Raw genomic sequence first — 23,446 nt, 5'->3', positions numbered from 1 at the left:
TGTTTGAACTCCCTTCACAGCCACCTACGTAACATCTACACAGCGATACCTCACCCTGAGCTCTCTATCAGGTTTATAGATTAGGGAGAGACCTGAATTTCAAAGGTTTGTTGACATAACTAGATTAATCTGCCTGCTTTCTTCTTGCCAATATACGTACAATTACAGAAGTGAAAAGTCGTTTTTCTTCAGATGGTGTTTACGGTCTCTCCACTAAGGAATTTTGTCACTACCTCTCTCAGGGTAGCTCTGCAGACCTTTACATGAAAATAATTGATCTATCTCTGAATGAAGCAATAAACAAGGCTACCTAAGGCAATCGCTCTGACCCGATCACAGGTCCTGCAACATTATTTGTGGTTAAAACACAAATGTACTGCACAAACGCCTTTATGCGCAGGATGGGCGTGCAGGTGCCCCCTGAGAGGAACTGTTCAAACTTCCAGCCCGAGCTAGATTTTATGTAACCTGTCGATCTGTAAACGAAGGCTGGTGCACTTTCCGCGTTAAAGTCACCGGATCGCAAGCCGCCTGTGCCACCCAGAGGGCACCGGCCCCGGGGGCAGCCCGGCCCCGGGGCTGCGAGGCCTGCAGGCCCGGGGCCGCCGGCGCGGAGGGCTCCCTCAGCCAGGGGCGCAGCGCTGCAGGGGGCGACGCGCTGAGGCGCCTGAGGAGAAGGCGGGGAACCGCGCTCCAGCCGCCGCAGCCCCGCCTGCACACACCAGATCAGCTGCTCCAGAGCAAAGGTTGCCGAGGCACATCCCACACCTGCTCCCTAGGAGGGGAGGGGGGAAAGACTTCCTTATCACACAACAGCCCCTCCTCCTCACCCGCGCCGGGCGGCCGCCTCCATCTTGTGCACCCGCCGGTCCAGGCGCAGGTGCGCGGCCGAGCTCGCCCGCCGGCCACTGCGCATGCTCGGCAGCGGCAGGTGCGCGGCCCCTCCCTCCGCGGCCGGCGCCCCTCCCTGCCGCGCAGGCGCTGTGGCGGCGCCGCGCCGTTGCCCCGCCCCGTTGCCCTCCCCGTTTCCCGCCCCGCCCCGCCCCGCGGCTGGCCGCTGGCTCGGCGGCGCGGCAGGTGCCAGGAGCCGCCTTGGCCCCGCCCCCTCGCCCCTGTCTGAGGGCGGAGGCGTCGCGGCGGCAGGAGCCGGTGGAGTGGCCGCGGTTGCCGGGGGCAGTTGGCTGCGGGCCCCGCCGCTCGCCACGCCGCTCGCCGTCTCCTGCCGCCTCTCCCCCCGCCTCTCCCCCCTTCCCGCAGCGCGCCCGGGGGCACCCGGGGGAGAGCGAGGAGAGAAGGCGAGACGCCGACTGTCTGGCGGCATGAGCCGGCCTCACCGCGGGGCTGCGGGCAGCCGGGGCCTGGGCACCATGGAGGTGAAGAGCAAGGTGGGTGCTGGCCGCCCCGCCTGAGGGCCGCGGGCGGCGGCGGCGGCGGGAAGGAGCCGGCCCGGCCTGGCGCTGCCCGGCGGGGGCGTCTGGTCACCGTGTGCAGAAGGGCGGTGAGAAGCGGGGGGGGACGGCGGTGAGAGCTGCTGACTCACCTGCTGGAGGTGGCACCGGGGGCGAGGGGCCGGTGTCCGCCGCTGAGCGGCCCCGGTGTCGCTGAAGCGCCCCTGGGGGCGGTGGGCGCCCGGTCCGAGGCCGGGGCGGGCCCCCTCCCCCGCCACCCCCCTTAGGGCTGCCCAGCGGGCAGGGGGCTCAGCCAGCGGGGCGGGGGGGTTGTCGCTTACTGGGTGTCTGCAGCGGAAAAGTGCATTTAGGGTGGTTTTGGTGGAGTTGGCCCCTGAGTTTCTGCATAGGCTGAAAAACACAGAGATGTAGATGCTTGGGGAAAGCTGGGGGTAACTGGGCCGAAAGAGGTGGTTTAAAGTCATAATTCACAATCTCCAAAACCTGTTTTTTGTCAGAATTTAAAAAAGAGCACATTGGTGACTATTTCTGTACTTTTTTTTTTTTTTTAAATTAACTTAGTGACTATGTGTTTCTGTTTCATGTGGGGTAGAGCATATTCTTACAGCTTGTATCACTTGTAGAGGTAAGCCCTGGCTAATGTATTAAAGAAGAGCTTGCCTTCTTTTAGTAGCTATCTGAGGATTTTGCACTGGAAATTGTTTTATGACTGTGTATCTATATGGTATGGCTTATACCAGCGGTTTATTGTCATCAGAGCTTTGCGCAATTCGGTAAATTCTCTCGTGGGTATATCTGCATTCATTCTTCCTATCACTAATTTTTCATGTGCTGGTTAAGCAAAGTCTTGCAGGCAAAACTTTGGTATTCTGGTTTATATTTGTCATATTTTACTGCCATGCCATTCAGCAGTTAACAGTTGTAAGTGTTGAATGCGCAGTATTAGGTGGACTGTCAAGATATTAGTTAAATTCATGTAACTTGAGTTAAAACCCCTTTTTCACTGTCTAGGCAAATTGCAAGTTCACATACATGGGAATGTGTTCTCTTGGTAGAAAAATGTATCTCGTTGGCTTTTATTAATTTGGTCTGCAGTCTGTTGTCTGTATTCTGTACCTTCCTTTCCTGCTAGTCATGTGTTACAGCAGCAGTATGGGTGAAGCAGGACTTATGGTGTTGTGTGAGGGTTTTTTAAGGATAACATACCGTAATGCTGAAACTTCTAGAAAAGGTATGGTTAATCTCTATAGCTTGAATGATGATGATTTCTTTGAAGTGTTAACTTCTCACATGGACAAAAACTAGAAAGCACGGGAATTACCTGGTAGCCATTATTTCAAATACTAATTAAGCATAGCTGTAACTGTAGTTGGTGAAGTCTTTCTTTCTTTCTTTTTATTTATGCTCTTACAAGGCTGGAAACAATCAGTACAATGTGCTTATAAACAAACACTTGTTTTCTCAGCCCAAAACTCTAGACTTACTGTTTGCTATTGTGCATGTTCTTTGATTTAAAATTTATCTAGGGATCATCTGTGTGATGTGGTGTGTGGTGTTTATGTGGAGAAGTGTAGAAGTCCTAATGAATAGGGACTGTCTCAAGTGCATATTATGTAGCAGGTTTCAAGGCATTCCTAGAACTACTTGTCGCTAATGCATTATTTAACAGCACCTTGATTTAATATAGCATAGGAGTCATCTTCCCTGTATGAAAATAAGCAATTCTAAAGAGGAAGAAGAAAGGCTTGTGTGGGAGGTGGAGGGGGTCCATTAATGTGGAGTGGTCTAGCCTTTGTAGGCTTATCAGCAATATACAGCTCTTTACTTAGCTATTCCAAATCAATAATCCTGCCCCAAAGGACAAAGCTGTGCCAGCACAGCCCAACTGTAGCTGCAGTTATAGGAGCAAAATCTTTTTGTTAGTCTAGTTTATTCAATTTAGGTAACCAGTCTGAACTTGACCTGGGGAATCTCCATAGTATATTCCAGTTCTCCCTTTTTCTTGTCATAGAAAATTAAAATTTTTACCCCAGACTAGAGTTCCTGGTGATGGTATCAAAGACCCAAAATAAACTTCTAGTTCACTAGGTAGAAAATTCAGGTTTTCCCCTCTCATGTCTTGGAATATTTTTTCAGTATGAAATCCAATATGCTGATAAGACAGATATGGTTACTTTAGTTCATGTTCTATCGTGGCTGGAGACTTAAGTATAGCAGCGGTATGCTGTGTTACAGAGGACTTGAAGATGTCTCTTATAAGTAAGTCTTACTTAAATGACTATCTCTAGTAATTTCCTAGTATGCTGACATAGCTCGTGGTGTGTTTTCCCAGATGAGTTAGCAGTGTAACAGCATGCATTTGTAAAGAGCTCAGGTGGCAAGAAGCCTTCTCAAGTTAGACTCTTCCAATCTTTAATCTCCTCTAAATTTGTAAGTGCAGCCTATTTAATGGAATGGAGTGCAACGTTTGACATAAAATGAGAACATTTCAGGGGGTTAAATAAACTATGAAATTGCATAGTTTTACTTTTGTCTTTTATCTGCTTTATAATAGTATTGAGCATATGGCAAACAGTGTTAGGAAATAATAGCCCGATTATTAGTCTCTTGGTGTTTGCACCAACTACGTATAGCATCATGTGGAAAAATAAAAATCACACATTTGAAAATCTGGCCTTTTGTATGCTGTGTGCAATAGGATTTAACATATACTCCAAATAGAGAGTGAGGTTGATGGCTTTTTAAACTTCTGTTATGGAATTATGTTTAAACTATGTAGTCTTTCAAAGCCAAACAACTTAAATTGATGCAATGCATGAACAATACCTGTGGCATTCATACTTCACATAGCTGAAGAAGGATTTGAGAGAGACACGGGATGAAGTCTTTCACTGATGTCATGATTAAGCACGCTGCTTCTGATGTGATGGGAGTTCCTCCTGCAGGCTTTTCTTTGCTTTTCTTGTAAGCAGATGTGAATCATCCCTTCTGCCTTGTTGTTAGTTAATGTTATTGTAATTGGAGTATTTCTAGAAGAGGAATGTACCCAGATACTTCCTTTATTTGAAACCTTTGCAGGAAGGTGGGGTGTTGAAGGCGTAGCTTGTTTTGCTGTGTTGTTAATGTGCTAACAACGGGGTCCTTGTCTCCTTATTTTCATTACTTTGTATGTGAGAACTCTAAAGCTTTTATTCTCCAAAAGGTTGTAACCAACTGTGAGGTAAAGGTTGGTGTGGAGGCTTGATAATGTGCACCTGCACATCTGCTGTGTGTAACACACACACAAGTATGTGATACTGAGGCTCAAAGTTTGTCACCTTAATGCTAACATCCTCTATTAGCGAATGCAAACAACTTTTGCATATTCAAAAGTACCTGTTTTATTGAGACCAAAAATCGTTACAACTTTGAGGGGTTGAAAAGAAGCAGTTTAAACTGGCCTTTTAATGCCACCTAAATAATCAGTTGTAGTTTTCAGTGCACTTTTAATTCCTTATAATTTCTGGTTTAACATTCAAATCGTTCTATTGCTTGAGGATGTTAGATTTCCATATTAATGATGTAAGATACATTTTGTTGTAGTTTGGAGCAGAATTTCGACGATTTTCTCTGGAGAGGTCCAAACCTGGAAAGTTTGAAGAGTTCTATGGATTATTGCAGCATGTACACAAGATACCGAATGTTGATGTTCTAGTGGGATATACGGACATTCATGGGGACCTGCTGCCTATCAATAACGATGACAATTATCATAAAGCTGTTTCCACAGCCAATCCTCTACTCAGGATTTTCATTCAGAGAAAAGGTAGGTGCACTTGAAGTCTGTGAATCATCAGTTTATCCAGTTATACTGTGTTGCAGTGAACAGTATGACGTATGGAGGAAAAAACCCTTCAGTCCTATTTCATCATGTTGAATTCCGTAATAATTATGGCTTATGAAAGGTATTTACAACTCATCTGTCTTGCAAGAGGCTTCCTCAGGCAACCTATTTATACTTTGTGCTTTTTTCCTTGTATTTAGTTCAGTTAGATAAAGACAAGTTAAATCTCTAGTAAATGCTTCTTTCTGGTTTTATGTAAGTAAATGAAAATAAACTTTAAATCTCTAGGGTTTTCTGCTCTGTATGTTGGATGCCTTTCACTTAAAATTCCAATCTTGATCAGACAAGTGAGGCCATTATAAGGATGGGAAGGAGGAATCTTGAGTCTTATTATTACATGAAGTATTAAATGTCAGTATAAATTAAATACTAACTTTATAATAAGCTACTCTTATCACGCTTTGCTAATAAAACATTCTGAAGCTTTCAAAATGACAAGCTTATTTCAGTTACCAAACCTCAAATGCGAGTGCAGCTCAATTTGCTGCTTTGCCTTTTAAAGTAACACTTCTAGGCACGAAGTTCTGGTTGTCTTTCTGATGTCTGCTTTTGTTCATGAAGGAAAAAAAAACCCCCACACAAATCTGAAGTTGTATTTGTTCTTCTCTAGGAGAACATATTTGCTATATGGAACTGAATGGGAAGGGATAAATCTTGTGATGTGACTTGAAATTCTTTTAATCTGGAGAAGTCAAAACCCCCTGATTTCTGCACTTGTTGGTTTTCTGCTTAGTTACACCAGTATGCAAGTGTGCATGCATTGTGTATAGTATGAACGTATGCACGTGCATTTCCTATCATAAGGCAGTCAACTGATCTTTGAATAGCAGACTGCTTCTTGCTTGGCTATTTTATAAAGACATGCCCCGTTTCTGGTGGTTGTGAAGACAGGCTTATTTTCCTTAGAAAATACTTGGCTATCAGAAGCTTTTATCACTTTTCATTTCCAAAAAATGAATAAGCTCTGCAACAGCCTGAAACAAAAATAATATTCAAAAACAATGTGGCTAGCTGCTGTGTTACTAGTAAAATATGTGTTTTATTTGTATTGGGGATAATATAGTCTAGTAAGACCTATGTTTCCAGTCTTGAATTGCCAAAGGAATGAACTATTTGCTTTAATAGTATTTAGAGGCAGAAAAAGTCTATGATTCAGTTTAATCTCCTACAGTAGCCATATGATGAGAACAGATAAGCCACTTTGTCAGACTGGGATTATTGAGTTTATATTTTAACACCATATGCTTTTAGATTGTTACTTGTGTTAACTTTGTTACGATTTATACCTTCATTGTACCTTTATTTAAAGCATGATGGGTTACTTCTTATTATTCTTGTGCAGGGAGTTGATAATGGAGTTGAAACAATGCATAGAACTAGAAATAAGATTAATCCACTGAAGTTTATCATGCCAAGAACTGAGTAGCAGGAAAAGCTTTGTAGAAAGTAACAGCTGTCATCACCTTCTGTTTGACACTAGAGTCGTTTTGCTATAGAGTTTTAGGGAATAAAGAACCCAGGCTGGCATCTGAGTCCAGCACTTCCAGCACTGTACTTTGTTCTGAATTAGTTGTGACCACTTTGATCACTTGTGATTAAATTTGACTTTATTAGCAGGTTTGTTTGACGGAAAATAAGGAAATAACTTGATTCTGTATTTTATTTCTGATAATTTGCCTGTAACTAAAGGTGAATTGGGGGAGTTAGAGATGTGTCATAATTTGTTTAGGCATGGTTAATTCATCTGATTGTGCAGATCCTTATTGGCTGTACCTCTGAAATTGAAAATCAAATGTCTGAACACACACCTGCTATTGATGGAGGTACTCTGATCTCTGTTTGTTTTGGAACTAGAACTACTAAGTGATGTAAGCTACTTTTCCACCTGCAAGGCTTCTTGTGGCTTTCATGCATTCTTTTAAATCTGAAAAACTTCTGCGGGTTTTCTGATGGAACTTCACCTGGTTTTGTATTTCCAGCAATAATAGTTGGGAATTTAACATCTTTGGCAAAAGGCCACGGGGGTAAGAGTTTTTTCTGTCTTAAGATACGAAGTTTTATTGTACTGTCTTGCCTGTTTAGAAGCTACATGCAGTTTGTGGAAAGCTAATATAAGGTATGAGCAAACTACAATAAAATCTAGGATAATTAATATTAACTTAGTATATTGCATGCATGGAGTGTTCAGGATGTTGAATGGGAGGTTGAAACAGGAGCAGCAAGATGCTTTTGCACATACTAATAACTAACAATTGCGAAAATGTGACTTTGGCATAACACAATTTCTGAAATTTCAAAGTAAATACTCTTTCCTGTTTGGTTTTGACTCCTAATTTATGAAAGCTAGAAAGTTTGAATTAGGCATTTATGTGTATTGGTTAATGTGGTAAGAAACCTAGAGATCCTGTAAAGTAGTGAAATCATTCCCCTTAGACTCTTCTAAGTGTATTTAAATTCCTTTAAAATATTTTAAACTGTTCCAGTGCTAAATCTGAACTAGAGCTTGACATTGCACAAGTAACAACTGGCTATCAGTTTGAGGAAAACAGTTCCTTATTGGAATTTCTTTCTATCTGCAGTATAACAGATTAACAGGTACTGTTGACATCTGGAATTTAAAGGTTAAACTGATGTATCATGATTAAATCCAGATGTATGGGAGCCACTCTGTCTGTGAGAAAAATCTTACTGAAGATAAAATTGGGGAGGGGGGGAGGAACACAGTCCACTCAGACGCTGAAGGGCAGTTTGACATGGAGGGCTTTGCACTGTAAATACAATAATAATAGAGATAACAGAAGATAATTTCATTATAATGTCCTTAAAACTCAATTGGAGGATATTAAATTATGATACACAACTCTTGCATGAGTTCTGCAAGTATGTGGCTGTATATAGTAAAAAGTGGATTCTTTGGTTAATTTATTTGTGCCTCTTGAGGTAGAGTTCTTCACTGAGAAGCTTTCATTTTAGTGAAAGGTAAGAGGACCTAGCTTTTTATACAGCTTTCTGGAACATCCTAGGTATTCTTAGTTGTCTTCCTAAAAACATAGGTTAGTTTCCTAAAGCCATGTTTTGTTATAACTTGTGACTAAAGAGACAAGATTTCTTGGGGCTTCTTTAAAAAAATGCTAAATTGTATCTATATTTAAATGTACTAATTATTTAAGGGGGGTGAAAATTTAATTCTTGAGGCATAACTCTATGCTGCTTTGCAAATGGATCAGGAAAACATTTTAAAAATCTGTCTTGAACACTGTTAAATTGAAACCAGACTGGGCATTTGTGGTCTCGTTTTAAGTTTCATGTAGTAAGTGTCTACAGATTGCCACCTTGAGCTTGAAACTGTTGGGAGAAAAATCATTCTTGCACTATGTGGACATTCTCCTTAACACTATCTGTAGTTAACACCTTGTCCTTTGGCTTTATGCCAAAATATTTTCCACTGCAGCTTTAAACTGATTAGGGAGGTGCCAGAACAAAGATGCCTTTGTACTTGAATATTGCTTTAGAAAATTTGTTTAGCAGTGGAAGAGAGGTTAAACAGAGTCATGCTGTTTGGCTGAGATCTGGGGATGTGTTTTCATCAACCTTTTGCTGTTTCTTTTCCCCACAAATTATGTAGCTTAAAGTGTATAAAGGTTTGTACTAGTTCTGAATTACTAGACTACTAGGACTAATTACAATGGAAAAAAAAACAAACCAAACAACCCTGATGCTTTATAGTTTCTTAAATGTTTTGACATATGGCTTGCAATTTTGGAATGGTTTTATTTCAATAATGTGTCATGTAACTTAAATAAATTTCTAAAAACAAAAGCACCAGCTCAGTGTTAAGATTTCTGATTTTATATTTGTCTTCTGAAAGAATTTTAAAGTTCATATCTCTTCCATTAAATGTTTTTCTGATATTTGTTTTTGTCTAAAAAGCACTTTGAATTTTTATTTTGCGTACAAATATATTTACTTAGTATTTCTTTCAAAGCCAGCCGTTTGCAACTGATGTTCATCACAGTTTTTCTAACTATGGAAAAATTTGGAGAAAAGTTTTCAGCCTTATCAGCTCCTCTTTGGTGGTAAGGCAGGCTGGCTGATGATTCTTTTGTGAACTCTAATTTCTTGTTCAGGGAAAGTTGTGAATAGTTCAAGATCCAACTCTCGGGTCAAGAGCACAAACTTGTCCTGCAAATGATCACAGCAATAAATCTACTTCTTGGATGTAAGAAATGTGTATATGTTTGTGTATGTAGTACCTGCCAAATTTACCATGTAGGAAGGCCTGAGTGGCAGGGAGAGGCATCCCAGTATGTGGCCTGCTATGAAGGTGAAGAAGCCTTACAGCCCACTGTGGCAATGTTGAATGTGATATACATTTAGTATGACAGAATGTGTAAAATACCAGATACTCGGATTCTTTGACAAGAATCTGAAGTTGTACACTTTAAGGAGGAAAAAACCCAAAGCTGAATACCTTTTAATGTTGCAACGCATGTGGAAGAGTACTTGTAAGAAAGATCAATACTGACAATGTTTTAATATGCTGTTTTCCTTCCTGTGTACTGTTTCTAAACAAAGTCTTGTACTAAAAGCAGTGGAAACCTAGCATTTCACTGGTATTAGTATGTTAGTACCTAGATCCTAGAGTTTTAATTAGCTACTTGCACTCTAGTACAAATAAGTTATGCATGTGCAATTTTCCTATTTTCTTTAAATGAGCTTACTCTACAAAAGCATAATACGAGTTAAGGCCTGACCAGTATGGAACTAATCAGCTAAAATGCCTCCAACTTACTCATTGGCTTTCTGGGGAACTTCCCAAAGAACAGAGCTCTTCTGGAGCAGTGTGGTGTTAAATGCCTAGAAATACGTGTCACCACTACAAACCAAAAAATTGAAGCTTTTGAAATGAGGCAAAATGACCTGTCTTGTCCATGCAGTACCTTTCTGGTCCTTGGAATATTATTTTTCTCTGGTTTTACCGAATTTAACGTTGATTGTGTGGCCTTAAAACCAGAGTTCTAAAGTACAAGAGATCTACACTACTTAGACATGCACTGCACAAAAAAGTTGTTACATAGGTTTTGAGATCACTAAGATGCATACCAGCTGCTGGTGGGGGAGGGGGAAATCCATGACCTAAAAAACTAACCTTTATTCACCTACGCTATAGCTGTCTTGATGTCATTGTGTTACTTTGTATCTAGCAGTAAAAGACACTTCAAGCAAGACACTTCTGTCTAGTATCTTATTTCACAATTGCCCTTTCAAAGTTTTTTTGTAGGCAACTGTAGTTCCAAATAAAAAAAGAGAAGCTGTTGCAACTCATTGAATTGCAAAAATCCTCCCAATGTACCGACCAGATGTCTAACTTGAAACTGGTTGGATGGGTTGTCAGTAGAGATAAGGGCAAAACTTCTCACACTTTTTTCTTTGATCATAAATTTTAAGCAAACATTAAAAGAATTGCTCCATGCTGTCTGAAAAATTAGCATGTTAATTTTCAGCAGTAGAGTACGGAATTTTTAATGGCTGATCTTCAGTCAGTTAGGTGTCCCAGAATGCATTTTACAGAGAAAATGGTAAGTTTGCATTTGTGGAGATGTGTTAGACTTCAGACATAGTCTGCCTGTTATGTGCCTTGGTTTGGGAGGTTGGGTTGTTTTTTAATCAACCCACTCTTCAACACAACTGACTTAACACTCTTAAGCATCTGAAGAACAGATTTTAGGCTTTCTAAAGTCTTTTTGCTTGACCTAATGTTATTTTAATTTAACATTGAATTACAATTTTTTTTCCTCTTTAACTCTGTTGCTGAGTAACAGTAGTAATTCCATGCTCTTCTGAGAACCTTTCAGACTCCCAAATAAACTAAAAATTATTTCCTGTATTCACAGTCATTTAATTTAATGTTCTCAAGCGTAGCTGCTGTAGGTTTTTCTGTTTGCTTTTACTTCCCTACTCTTCCTTGTACAATTCATCGAATCACAGAACAGCCCAGGTTGGAAGGGACCTCAGAAGATAATCTGGCCCAACCTTGTATGGCAAAGGGAGCCTAGATGAGATTATCTAGCACCTTGTCCAACTGCATCTTGAGAACCTGTAGTGATGGGGACTCCGCTGCATCCCATGGAGGTTGTTCTAGTGATCTACTGTTGTCACTTGAAAAAAAGGAAAAAAGATTAAACCTCTCCCAGTGCAACTTTTTACCCATGGCTTGGCAGCCACTGTTTGAGTCCTGACATACTGTGGTGAGGTTCCTCCCCAAGCCTTTTCTTCTGCAGAAAGAAAAGACCCTAACTCCTTCAGCCTTTCCTTATAGGGCAGGTTCTCCAGCCCATTGATCATCTTTGTGGCCTTCCCTTGTGACTCCAGAGTATAGTATGGCCATATAGATTTAGCTGTCTTCAGAAATAATTCCTGTTTGTTGAACAGCTTTATCTGTAAACTAATGCAGATGATGTTAGTCGTTAGCAAACAGCTTTGCTTCCCTAAAGATGTGCTTATTTTTTAAACAAAAAAGTTAAGAAATGTAAATAAGGCCTTCATCAGCATGCATATTTTTTTTAAACCATGTTGATGAACTATTTTATTGCCATTGGGTACACACAAGGTATGAGTTTATAATAAATACCTTCAGGGTGTTTTTGTGGGCTAATTTAAATTTGTTTCTTTTCCTGTTGTCATTTATCTTTTTTAGAATACTAAGCCCAAGGCTGCCTTAGTAGACCAATTTTATTTTTAAACTCTATTTTCAGCAACCTTGATGTCTGGGGAAGGGGAGAGTTAGTATTACATGCTGGAATAGTGTTAGGCTATTGCTTCAGAACTGGTTTCTTTATTTTGCTTATAGCATCTGAAGAATTGAAATACAGCTGGTACATGTCTATGTATCTTAGCCTAGAAAAAAAACCCCCGACTTCTGACTTACCAGCTCTCACTTTTTTTCATCAGCAATTGACAACTCTCCTGAAATTCAGCATTTCTATAGTTATTTCAATTCACGGGTTGAAGTGTATAGCAATTCTTTTACTTTCTCAGCTGTACCAATGGCATCTTAATGTGATAGTACAAAGAAATCCCAACTTTTCTGAATTCCAGGGTTAGTGCAAACCAGTTCTGCTTGATTAGGCTTTTTTTATCCGCCGCGGAAAAAAGGAATCTATGTAGTGTTGCAAAAATATGAGTGTAAATCCAAGAAACTCAGATCTGAATGTGTTTTGGTTCATTGGTTTTGGGGAGTTATAGTATATTAAAAAGAAAAATGGAAGCCTCCTTTTGGTAAATAGGCATTTCAGACATCAGAATTGCTTCCACAGACATGTTTTTCCCTCCCATTAGAGGTATTTGTATGACTTGTCTATGTTTTCTTTTAAAAAAATTCTAAGCATACTTATGTATCAAATTGAGACAGTTACAACATAGTTTGTATGAACAGTTTTGCTTGAAGTATTTGTGTGCAAGATTTCTTTGTTTCTGTTCCATAGCCATTTTACCTACATTGCATGGGGGCAGGGAAGAGAGTGCAGAATGGAATAAGCTTTCTGGAGTTTGAATCCAGGTCACTTGGCTAGCTTCCAGGAACTAGGCAATAATAGGCACACTGGCTGCTTTCCTTTTTCATTCTTTCTTTTCCAATGATCTGTAACCTGAGGAGAGAAAACTAGCAAGTAGAATTACTCTGAATAAAATTAAAATGTTTCTAGGAATGTACTCACTCTTTCCATTCTAACCTTTCTCTCAAACAGCTACAGTTTTTTGTGTCTGTGCTGCTGCTATGCTGCTAACTTTAACTTTTTGTTTCCTTTGGTAGAAGGAAACTAAAAGTATTAAAAACTTCGAATCTTGTGACATTAAAGCTCTTGTTTTATGTGTAGAGAGGAATGGTTCTACTATGGCAAGCCAGTAACCTTGTAGATCAGATATTTCATTTTGCTAACCTAAAACATGATAGCAGTGTGGTATGGACCGCATATAAAGTGATCTAATCATCAATGTGCTATGTCTTACAGAAGATGCAGACTACAGTGCCTTTGGTACGGATACTATGACAAGGAAGAAAAATGTCTTATCAAATGTGTTACGTCCAGATAATCACAAGAAGAAACCACACATTGTCATTAGCATGCCACAAGACTTCAGACCAGTGTCTTCTATTATAGATGTAGATATTCTTCCAGAAACCCACCGTAGGGTACGACTTTACAAATATGGAACCGACAAACCCCTTGGATTCTATATACGAGACGGCTCTAGTGTCAGAGTGACGCCACATGGATTAGAGAAAGTTCCAGGGATTTTCATATCTAGGCTTGTCCCTGGAGGCCTGGCTCAAAGCACAGGTTTATTGGCTGTCAATGATGAAGTACTGGAGGTGAATGGAATAGAGGTTTCAGGAAAAAGCCTTGATCAGGTTACAGACATGATGATTGCAAACAGCCATAATCTGATCATTACAGTAAGACCAGCAAACCAGAGAAATAATGTTGTGAGGAACAGTCGGACTTCTGGCAGCTCTGGTCAGTCTACTGAATCTAGTCTTCCAAGTAGCACGCCAAATATTTCAACAAATTTCTTGCAAGGAGAAGAGGAGAGTGATGAAGAGGACATTGTTATTGAAGACAGCGGTGAGCCACAACAGATTCCAAAAGCTGCACCTACCAGCGAAAGCCTAGAGTCATTGACACAAATTGAACTCCTTCATGAATCAGCACAAAATGGATTCCTTCCTTCCAGTGAGATGAACTTGAATCATTCAGCAGGCAATGTTAGCATGGAATATGAAGTACAAGATGCAGATCATAAGTCATTAGAAGAAGATGGAACTATAATAACACTATGAAATTACATTGGTGTACTTTGTATTAAGTAAGGATGCCATACATGTTTCAATTTGGCTTAATATGTAATACATTTTATACCTCTCCGTCTATCAAGCACTGCAGTTAGATTAAAAGGAGGGAAAAAAGTAAATACAAGAAGTTCAAAATTATGTAAGTTGACTTAACTTCAGTTGATTCTGCACTTCAATGTAAATACTTCACAAAGATGGAAGCTAATTAATAACACTGCAACTGAATGAGGAAAATTTAAATTGAAAATGAAGGATAGCTAAGAGATGGCTGTGAGGTTTTTTTAAAGGTACTTGATTTTTTTTTTTTTAAATGCAGAATACTACTGGTTCTATAGAAGTATACTTGCATTATTATGTGAGGTTGACTAATGTACTGTGGTTTCATGTTCATCTGAAGTGCTGCTTACGTATGATGGGGCTGCTTTAGCCACTTCATTCCTGTTCTGGACTGCTGTTTAGCTGGTACAGCTGTTTGTGTATTTGAGGAAACTGAAAAGTAAGCATGAGGTGGGGTGGGAAGAGATGTTTGTGGTTGGTCTAGTTCCCTGAATGACACATTGAGCAATAGGGATATGTGATAGTGATCAGCAACTTGACAACAGTCAGGTTTTGAAGGTGGGGGCTTCTGAAGTTGACTGTTCCTTTGTGAGTGAATGTGCAACCACAGGCTCATTAGTCATGCAGCTTTACGGTTTTTAATGGCCAGGTAAGCTTACTTTTAATGACTGTGATTTTGAAATTCAAATGGGAAAGTCTTAACACTTATGCATCAAAGACCTGTTCTCACTTTAGTTTGCAGTAGTTAAGGAAATAATTGGATTTAGTTGCTAATGCCAGTAAATTTAAAAAAAAATCAAATGTAAACATAATGCTATGGAAATAACGTAATCTGTTAAAATCGCAGTCCTAGTAGAAGCTGTAAAGGTTTCTACTAGCAAAGGTTTGTTGTAGTGAGTCTGAATTACCTAAGAAGTGACTTTCTTCAAACCCGAACAAGGTAGAACAGTTTAAATCAGGTTAAATCCCTGAATTAAAAAAAGTTTTAAGTCAGAATGAGCCTTTAATAGAACTTGCTTGAGCCATGTGATACTAAATTGTTCATCAAAATGGACAAAACTGTAAAATGTTGATCTTTGTACCACTGGCTGGGTGTTTTGGATATTACGAAGTTGCTATATGTAAAACAGAACACTGATGACAAGTCCTGATACTGCAAGTATGTAAGTATGCGTGTAATCAGCTGCAAACTTCCTAGGAGAATTGCAGGGAGAGGCTTCTAGCGTTATTTTTCTCCTTTTCCCTTTTAGTATTTCCTGCTCTACCACTTTGGTACAGTTCCTTGCCTGACCTGACCCTTCTCTGGGAACGTAAGTTGTGGCAGGAAAATGAGATGGGGGCTAATAGGATTGGGGAGAAGGATGGATGGAGCATCTCGCCAGGGGTCCAGTAGTCTGTCAGCCTCTAAGGAGGAAGTAGGATGCTACCAGTTCTGTACTGTGGTGCTGTGCTTAGCAGAGCCAGCAGTTAAGGTTCTTGGAAGCGTGTTCTGCCCTGTGGGGAGATATGAACAGGAAAGGAGACTAACCCCTTTCTTTTTTTCCCCTCAATCTATCTTGAGGAAACATCTACCTCTGGTAACTTTACTAGCAAGAGACTAACTGTAAGTTTAATATTAAGGCATCTGTGAAAGTCTTTCTAGGCTATCAGAGGCTAAAACTGTATTTCTTTAAGATTCTTGTAATGATGTAAACAAAATTGCTTCTGAAATTACAGCTGTTTAATTTTACTAAATGCAAATTTTAAATCCACATCTCATGAGCAGCAGCATTTTCAAGCTTTCAATACCATTGGAATTCCAAGTCTCATAGATGTCAAGAAAGCATTCATGCCCATTTTGACTTCTGAAGGGTTAGCATAACAGACAATGGTACTCTGCAAATACAGGTTAGAGGTCTGCTTCATCAGATTTATTTATGGCTTCTTCAGTGTGCATGTGGAGAGGCCCTGGAATCTTTTCCAATGTGAGCAAGAATTTTGAAGGATATTACTAGTTTTGCTTATAATTACTAAAAATGAAGTAACTACATCCACTTATTGTGAAATGAGGAAAATAAGTGTTTATTCTGCAACATGTAGACTTTAAATATACATGTTGTCTGACAGTGCTGCTCTACACTTCCTTTATTTAAGGAAGATCGTTTACTTCAAAATGTCTTTTTATTTTCCTTTAACAAAACTTTCCTTCCTATATGAAATCATCAGTGGAGGGTGACTTTCATTTATTATGCTAGTTTGCACTTCTGTGCCTTTTGTTTACTTGAATGTATTGTGAATAATCAAAGGAATAAAGGCACTTGGTTGAGAAGAGGAATGAGGTCCACAGATACAGAAAATGAACTGGTAGTGCGCTTAATAATGGTGTAATGTTTTCAGTCAGCAGAAATGCGTTACAGGCCTAACGTTGTACATGAGTATTTTGCAGCTTGGATAGTAGCTCTGAGCTATTAACTTGCACAGGAGGGTTGAGTCCAAGAATGCTGGTGTTGCAAGGTAACGTATTGCTTAGGTACAAACACACAAGGTTAGTGTGCCGCCAAACTCTACTTAAGAGATGCATGAATATTTTGAATATATATGCCAGTATTAAGGGCTTGCAGAAATTCACCTAGGGTCCTACTCTAAATTGCATGAGAATTCATCTCTTGGGACCTTCCTACAAACTGATTAATCTAAATGTGAGGTTATATAACTTTTGACACGCATCACGTTCTGATTTACAGAAGTTTAGTAACTTGCAGTAAAACTAAGCATTTGGTGGGACTTGGTAAAACCATTAAAGAACGAACCTAAAAATGGGTTTTTAAAAGTGTGTATTTACAGTTATGACGACAGACTGCAGAGCATGTAATTGCTTAATGCTGCAGTTACCATGAAGTTTCTAAAGTTCTTCCATATCTTACTAAATGCATACACTGTTAATTATGAAATACTTTTAAATTGTTGCTTCAGGATGATCAATCGTTGATTATGAGTGGCTAAACTTAATTTTATATATAAATGATACTGGGGTTCAGTATAAGGTTTTTTTAAAATATGCTGATATTGTTAGCCTTTCATTCACTACCTCCTAAATTTTTAACATCTTTACGGTTTTCTCCCTGGAAGAAAATACTTAAAGGCTTGACTGTTTTATATAGATTTTATCTTTAGCTAAAGAAAGACAAAATCCAAAAGTGATAGTGAGGATGCTACGCATGATTGACAATATTACGCTGCTATTAATGTAATCTTTGTGTATTAAGTATTCTGTATATGTAAATTGTATTTTCAATCCATTTTTTATAAATTAATTTATAAATATCCAAATTATTTCAAAATGGAATGGAAAACTAAAATTCCTTTGACTAGTGTTACATGTTGTGTACCTGCACAGTGGGGGGACAAGTCATTCCTTACTTATGACTGGGACATTTAAGTGCACCTTAATAGGAAAAAGAACACATTCTTAACAGAATTAAGATGCATTTACTTTGAAGTTCTGCTATGGTACTGGAAAAGTCAAGCCTAACTGTGAATATGTTTTTTTCCACAGCTGAATTAAATTTAGGACAATGTTCTCACAAGCTGTCTTTAACATGTGTATTTTTGTGAATATTATGTATTTTCTAATTAAATTTTACTTGCAATGTGATTTTTACATTATATGAACTTGTTTAAAATGTCAAATATCAGTATTTTTCTTACAACTTTAATGTATAATGTACATTGGTATCTCACTGAATGAAGACTGATTTTACACAATCAAGCTAGATGTAGTTGTATATTAGTCTTATATTTTTACAGACTGGAATAATAAATGGATATAGAAATAAAATGGGTTTTTTCTCAATTTAGTTAAGTAAAAATGAAGAAGAATATGTCTTTATTCTGAAGCGTGAAAGTAGATGGGGTTTGGTTTTGTTGTTTTTTTTTTTTCTCTTGGGCAGCTAATTGGGCTCTGTTTCCATAGCAGTCTTAATCATTAGCTTCCTCTGCGGCCGCCTCTGGAGCAATCTCTACACATGGAGTGTGTGCAAGGGTTCCAAACACTTGTCCTTCAGTCCTGTTGACTAACCTGTGATATGCTTATTCCTACAGTAGCTGCAAATAATGAATCTTACATTGTATCGCTTGCCTGAGGACTGTTCATAGTAAACTTTAGGTCATGAGGCCTGCCTGGGAGATGGTTCCTCATCCTCCATCACCTTTATCAAGTGCTGCTGGTGATGTGGAGGTTTTCACTGTTACTGTAAGTATTTGGTATAACTCTGTATCAAAGTTTTAACTTGAACCCATTCCACTTGCAAATGTTTTCTTCCGTATCTAATGCCTTGGCAGCCCTTGTAAACATTTACCTAGTGACAAAAGACCTGAGTTTGTTTAGCCCTTTCGCGTAGGGCTTTTGTGGCTGCTGTTCTTGGGGGCAGTCATATGACTTCTGTTCTGTACCTTACTTCATACATGCATGACTAATTTCATTTGTATGGTTCAGTACTTTTCATGCTTGCCTATGTAGCTACGGGGAGGTGACAAAAAGACTGAGAACAGCGTTACGGTATCTTGGTATGCAGCTGAAAGAACCTAGGCTGTTTCATCTGTGAACTTGGGTCTGAATGGTCTTATAGCTGGAAGAAATCTCTTTACTTTGCACAGCTTACCCCTTTCCTACAGGAATGCTGAAATAGGTGTGGTATGCTTGAAATGGTGTGAGCTTTAAAAATTCATCCTGCCTGTGTTAAATTCAGGCGTAGTCTTTTTCTGACTTCAGAACTTCCGTCCAAATGCATAAAGTTCTGAAACTGGGAGAGATTTCCAAGTTACTGACTCTTCTTTGACATGTAAATTGTTGTGGGAGGAAGTAACTTTCTAGCATTGCAGCTGAAATTTTTCAGTTATTGGCTATTTCGAATAGATTTGACAAAACAAGAGGAGCAAAAACTGAAGGATTGCAGACTGCAAGATTAGACAATAAAATAGCAAATAATTCAGTGTAGGTTAAGTGTGCATGTGGGGGGAGGGGGAATCTGTCTTAATTTTGCATGCGTAATATGTGAATGCCAAGCAGACTTGCCTCTCGGGAGCCCATCTTGAGCTATGATAGTTCAGTGAAAACGTCAGCCCCGTACTTGCTAGCATAAAACCCCAAACTATGTTAGGAAAGTAACATCACCTGCATTGCAGGCTGGTTTTAGTATATCAGAACTGAGTGGTAGAGGACTGATAGCCTGAAAAAGATTGTAAAAAGCAATAAAGCTGTGTAAACAGTTTTGCATGAGGGAATTAAATATCAACAGATAGAGTGAAAAAGTGGAATTGAATATAATTTCCACTTACCAGCTTTGAGTTATTTGATAGTGAATTGTATCTTCCTGAGCAGTCATTTTTAAGAAGGTAAAAATAGTAGAGGACACTATTTCATGTAAGGTATGCTTCCACACAGCCTGGTGCTGACCCAAACTCGCTATGAATACATCTCCTCCAGCATTCCTTGGCTTGGGACTGACACTGACTGTGTGGGGTGCTTTCACTGAGGCAGGACGTGTTCTGTGCAGCAAGAGTACAGACTCTTTAGCTGGACCATTAGTATCCATTAATGTTTCTGTACCTTCCAGCAGTCTTCTATGTATGATGTAATTTGTCCTAAGTCAGATCACTAAGAATCAAAGGGGTGATTGCAGGAGCAAAGACTAAGGAACATGTCCTCAGGTATGCATGTATCTGTGAGGATAAAGTAAGCTTGATAGGGTGCTTTAGGTTGGACAGGAATGGAAGGAGGAGACTCTTAATGCTAACTAACATTGACCTGGACTCAATCTGCAGTGGAGGCACAGTACGGAAGCTAATCTGGGACGCTTTAAGGGCGTAAGACTAAAATGCATACTCATGCAGGTCAGCAACACTATTTCTACAAATAAATCGCTGTAATACCTATTGGTAATTTTTCTAAACTAAGAAACTAATTGTAAAGCAAGATTGTAACTTCCCCGACTGCTGCCTCCTTGGGGAAGGAATGCAACTTTAAATACCATGCAATATCTGTCCTTTAAATGCCAGCAGTACTTAACTTTTCTGAAGGTGGTGAGCTCTTAAAAAGGTATTAGGACTTCAGTTATTCTATGAAATTGAAAATTCATGTGTGGTTGCAGATACAAAGACTCTGTGGGATTTTCATAAGTAATTAACTGAAAATCTTCCTCTCCTTGGTGTACCAACAGGAGAAAGATTTAGACTAGTGCTAAATACCTCTTTGAAGTTTTCTTGTTATCTTAAAACTAGCTGTGACATTCTCGTTTCAGACTTGTCTGAATTGCTTCTGATGAACATGTTTTTTGGAATACATAATAGTATCTGAATATTGATACTTGTATAGTTGCATGTGGTAATGCTAGAGAGGAATAATCATTTTCAAGGTAGCTTCATAAATGGCTTCCAATACTAGCATGAGGAAAAGTGTGTTGGACAGTAACAATAGCGTTCTTAGATGCCGTAGAAGTATGCAAGAAATGGTACAGCTGGTTCTTGGAGAGGTGAGATTGTAGCCAAGACTTAAGAATTTGGATTCCTTGTGCAGCTATGATAAATCGCTTGTGTACTTTACCTCTCAAACAGGAGATAAATTTGGCTCTGAGGAGTTAATGTAGTATGCTTGATTTTGTAAGTGTTTTAGAAATATGAAGCACAAAGTGATTTGAAAAAGTGCTGTGCTATTTAACCAGCATTTGTTGTTATAGCACTTCAGAAGTGTTCCAAATAATATCTTATTTCCTGTCCTTCCAATTAACTTTCCTTTCTACTTGAACTACCATTTATTACCTGATAGTATGAGGAAATACCTTGCATCAGTGTGAAAGACTTGGGCTCTGTGATATTACCGTTTAAGAAAGTAAGAGCATTATTGCCCCCACATTGGCTTTCTACAGGAGAACATGGTTCTCTTTCTCGGTGGTGAAATGACTTCTTCAGAATGCTTTCGTTTGAGCACCTGGTAACACCTAGTTACTGATATGGTGCTTTTTTTTTTGTAGTCACTGATGCAATGTCAATGCTCAGAAACAAGGAACGGAGTTTGAGGGACAGATGAGAACAGCAGATAATGTGAGAGGAACTAGAGAAAGTAGTGCATCCACTGCAGGGGGTTCATGCTTGTATAAAGCACATTCCGTTGGTGTGGTACAACAGACAAAGCTGATGTGTATTGTAATCTGACATGTCTAAATCTGTTTTCGTTTGCTGTTTTGCTATTGTTCTGGATATTGTGGACCCAGCGAAAAAAAGGAAAAGTGGGGTACTCGTCTTTCAGTTGGAGGATGCAAAGGATTTGGAATGCTTAAAATGCTGAGGAGAAAGTATTGAATATATAAACATAGATTTCTCTGACTTTCTGAATGCTACATAAGGTTACATAAAACACTTGGACTTATAATTCAGAAATTTTAAATCCTAATAGCTTAAATCCCTAATAACCCTGTTAAGCCTGCCCTTCATACTCTTTCTATGCTGTGCTATAAAATAAGAAAAGTAGGTACATTTTGCAAACATGAATAAATGAGGTAAAACTTAATGCAAAAAAAATACTTGTGCAATACAATTTGGCTATTAAACACTGAAATGATGTAACTGTCCTTCAAAAATACTTCAGGTCATTAGAAACTGGATCTGTATAATGTAGAAAATAGTTTGATTTTTGAGTCATCCTGCAGAGTTAGTATCTTGAAAAAATGAAGTAATTCAGCATGTGGCTTTCCTTGTATTTTGACTGAGCTTTAAACTGATAAACTGTTAGGATAGTGAAGACAGAAGGGTTATCCTAATCTCACAGCTGAGATGCAGAGGTCATGAAACCATTTGATCATGGAAACAGAAATATAATGTGTGATCTGTTCTGTTTAGCACTGTTTTCTCTTGAGAGGTTTCCTCTGCAGTAAATAATTCATGCTAGTGCTAAAGCTCACATGGATGGCATAGTCTATATGAAATAACCAGGAGGAATGTAAGTTGGTGCTGTACTTTTAAAGCACCTAAAGTATTCCCCTTGGCTCCTTGTCTGTCTTCTAAACATACCTCTTCATGCTTTTCCTCCCATCTATAATGGAAAACTTAGTTCTGTAGCAGTTAATCTGCAATACATTTCATTCTGGTCTGGTAAAGCTTCCCAAATATACTTTCCAAATCTCAATGAAGTCTTATTTGGTACATCTTTCCCTGATAGAAACACTGCTTTCAGAGATACAGAATAAAACCCCTTGGGGTCTGCAGCATAAATGGTACCTGACTGGCTGAGCAGGGAACAGGTCTATGCTGTTAACTCTGCAAACACGCAGACGAAGGCTGCCCAGATCTGGAGAGCTTAAATTGAAAAGAGAAATTAATTGCCCAGGGATGGAATGTGATTCTTCTCTATGCGGTGCTGGTCAGTGGAAGATCAGGTTTTGCAAATACTGTACAATTTTTCACATAAGAGGTTTTTAGTCACCGCAGGTGTAGCACAAAAGGGCCTGTCTGGTGCTATCATCAGGATGCACTGACTAGATTTAGCTTGCTGTGTCTGTCCCTACTTTTGAGGAAAGATTTGGGGAAATCCTGCAACAACCTATGAGCTCTTTTCCTGTTGCTTCAAGTACCTCTTCAAGTCTGGCTGCTTTTGATCTTCTCAGCAAATTACAGACCATAAATTTGGCATTTTCTTATGAATGCTAAACTGAATTGAAACTTCTCCCATTATTCAGCAATAATTTGGTCTTACCCAAAGCCAAGAAAACTTTGGATGATAGTGCAGGCCTGATGCGGCCTTCTGCTCTGGAAGCACTCAAAAGTAGTTTTATATAGTATAAAATTCTAAAATTAGGTAATGTCTCAAACGGGTTAGTGGGAAGTACTGCAGGTTGCTTTATGTCCATACTACTAGAGTCTACTCAACCCTAGTGTTGGTCTTTTGTACAAGATGCATGGGCCAAACTTCTTTTGAGGGCAGGCTGCTTCTGACCTCTTCCAGCTGAGAAGGCTGTTCTTGAGAAGAAACAGTCACTGAGAAATTCTCCCTGTTCTACCTACCAATCCTTGACTGATCATCAGTTACCAAGCTGGTCCTGTTTCCTGCTTGGAGAAGGAACAGCTAGCAAACTGAGAACAGATGGCCATCTTTGTTTCAACTCTTAACTGCTGTCTTCATCATCTGTCCCTCTCTAAAACAGTGCTTTGGTTGAAGAGTGTTTTAAAGGAGCCTAAGGCAAGGAAGAGCTTCATCTGCAGTGAGGAAGCATCCAG

At 39.4% G+C, this 23,446-nt stretch overlaps 1 protein-coding gene across 1 annotated transcript; it reads left to right on the top strand.

The window, feature by feature from the left end:
- The first annotated feature begins 1,051 nt into the window (after window positions 1-1,051).
- On the top strand, window positions 1,052-18,017 carry PARD6B (par-6 family cell polarity regulator beta). Its single transcript, XM_040608906.1, has 3 exons — window positions 1,052-1,385; window positions 4,992-5,214; window positions 13,302-18,017. The coding sequence occupies exons 1-3, from the start codon at window positions 1,320-1,322 to the stop codon at window positions 14,129-14,131; spliced, it is 1,119 nt and encodes a 372-aa protein (XP_040464840.1). The 5' UTR covers window positions 1,052-1,319; the 3' UTR covers window positions 14,132-18,017.
- Window positions 18,018-23,446: the final 5,429 nt, after the last annotated feature.

Source organism: Falco naumanni, chromosome 10 (assembly GCF_017639655.2).
Source record: "Falco naumanni isolate bFalNau1 chromosome 10, bFalNau1.pat, whole genome shotgun sequence".
In the NCBI taxonomy this organism is placed as follows: domain Eukaryota; kingdom Metazoa; phylum Chordata; class Aves; order Falconiformes; family Falconidae; genus Falco; species Falco naumanni.
Note: the sequence above shows the minus strand (reverse complement) of the source record. Positions and strands in the feature narration are given on the sequence as shown.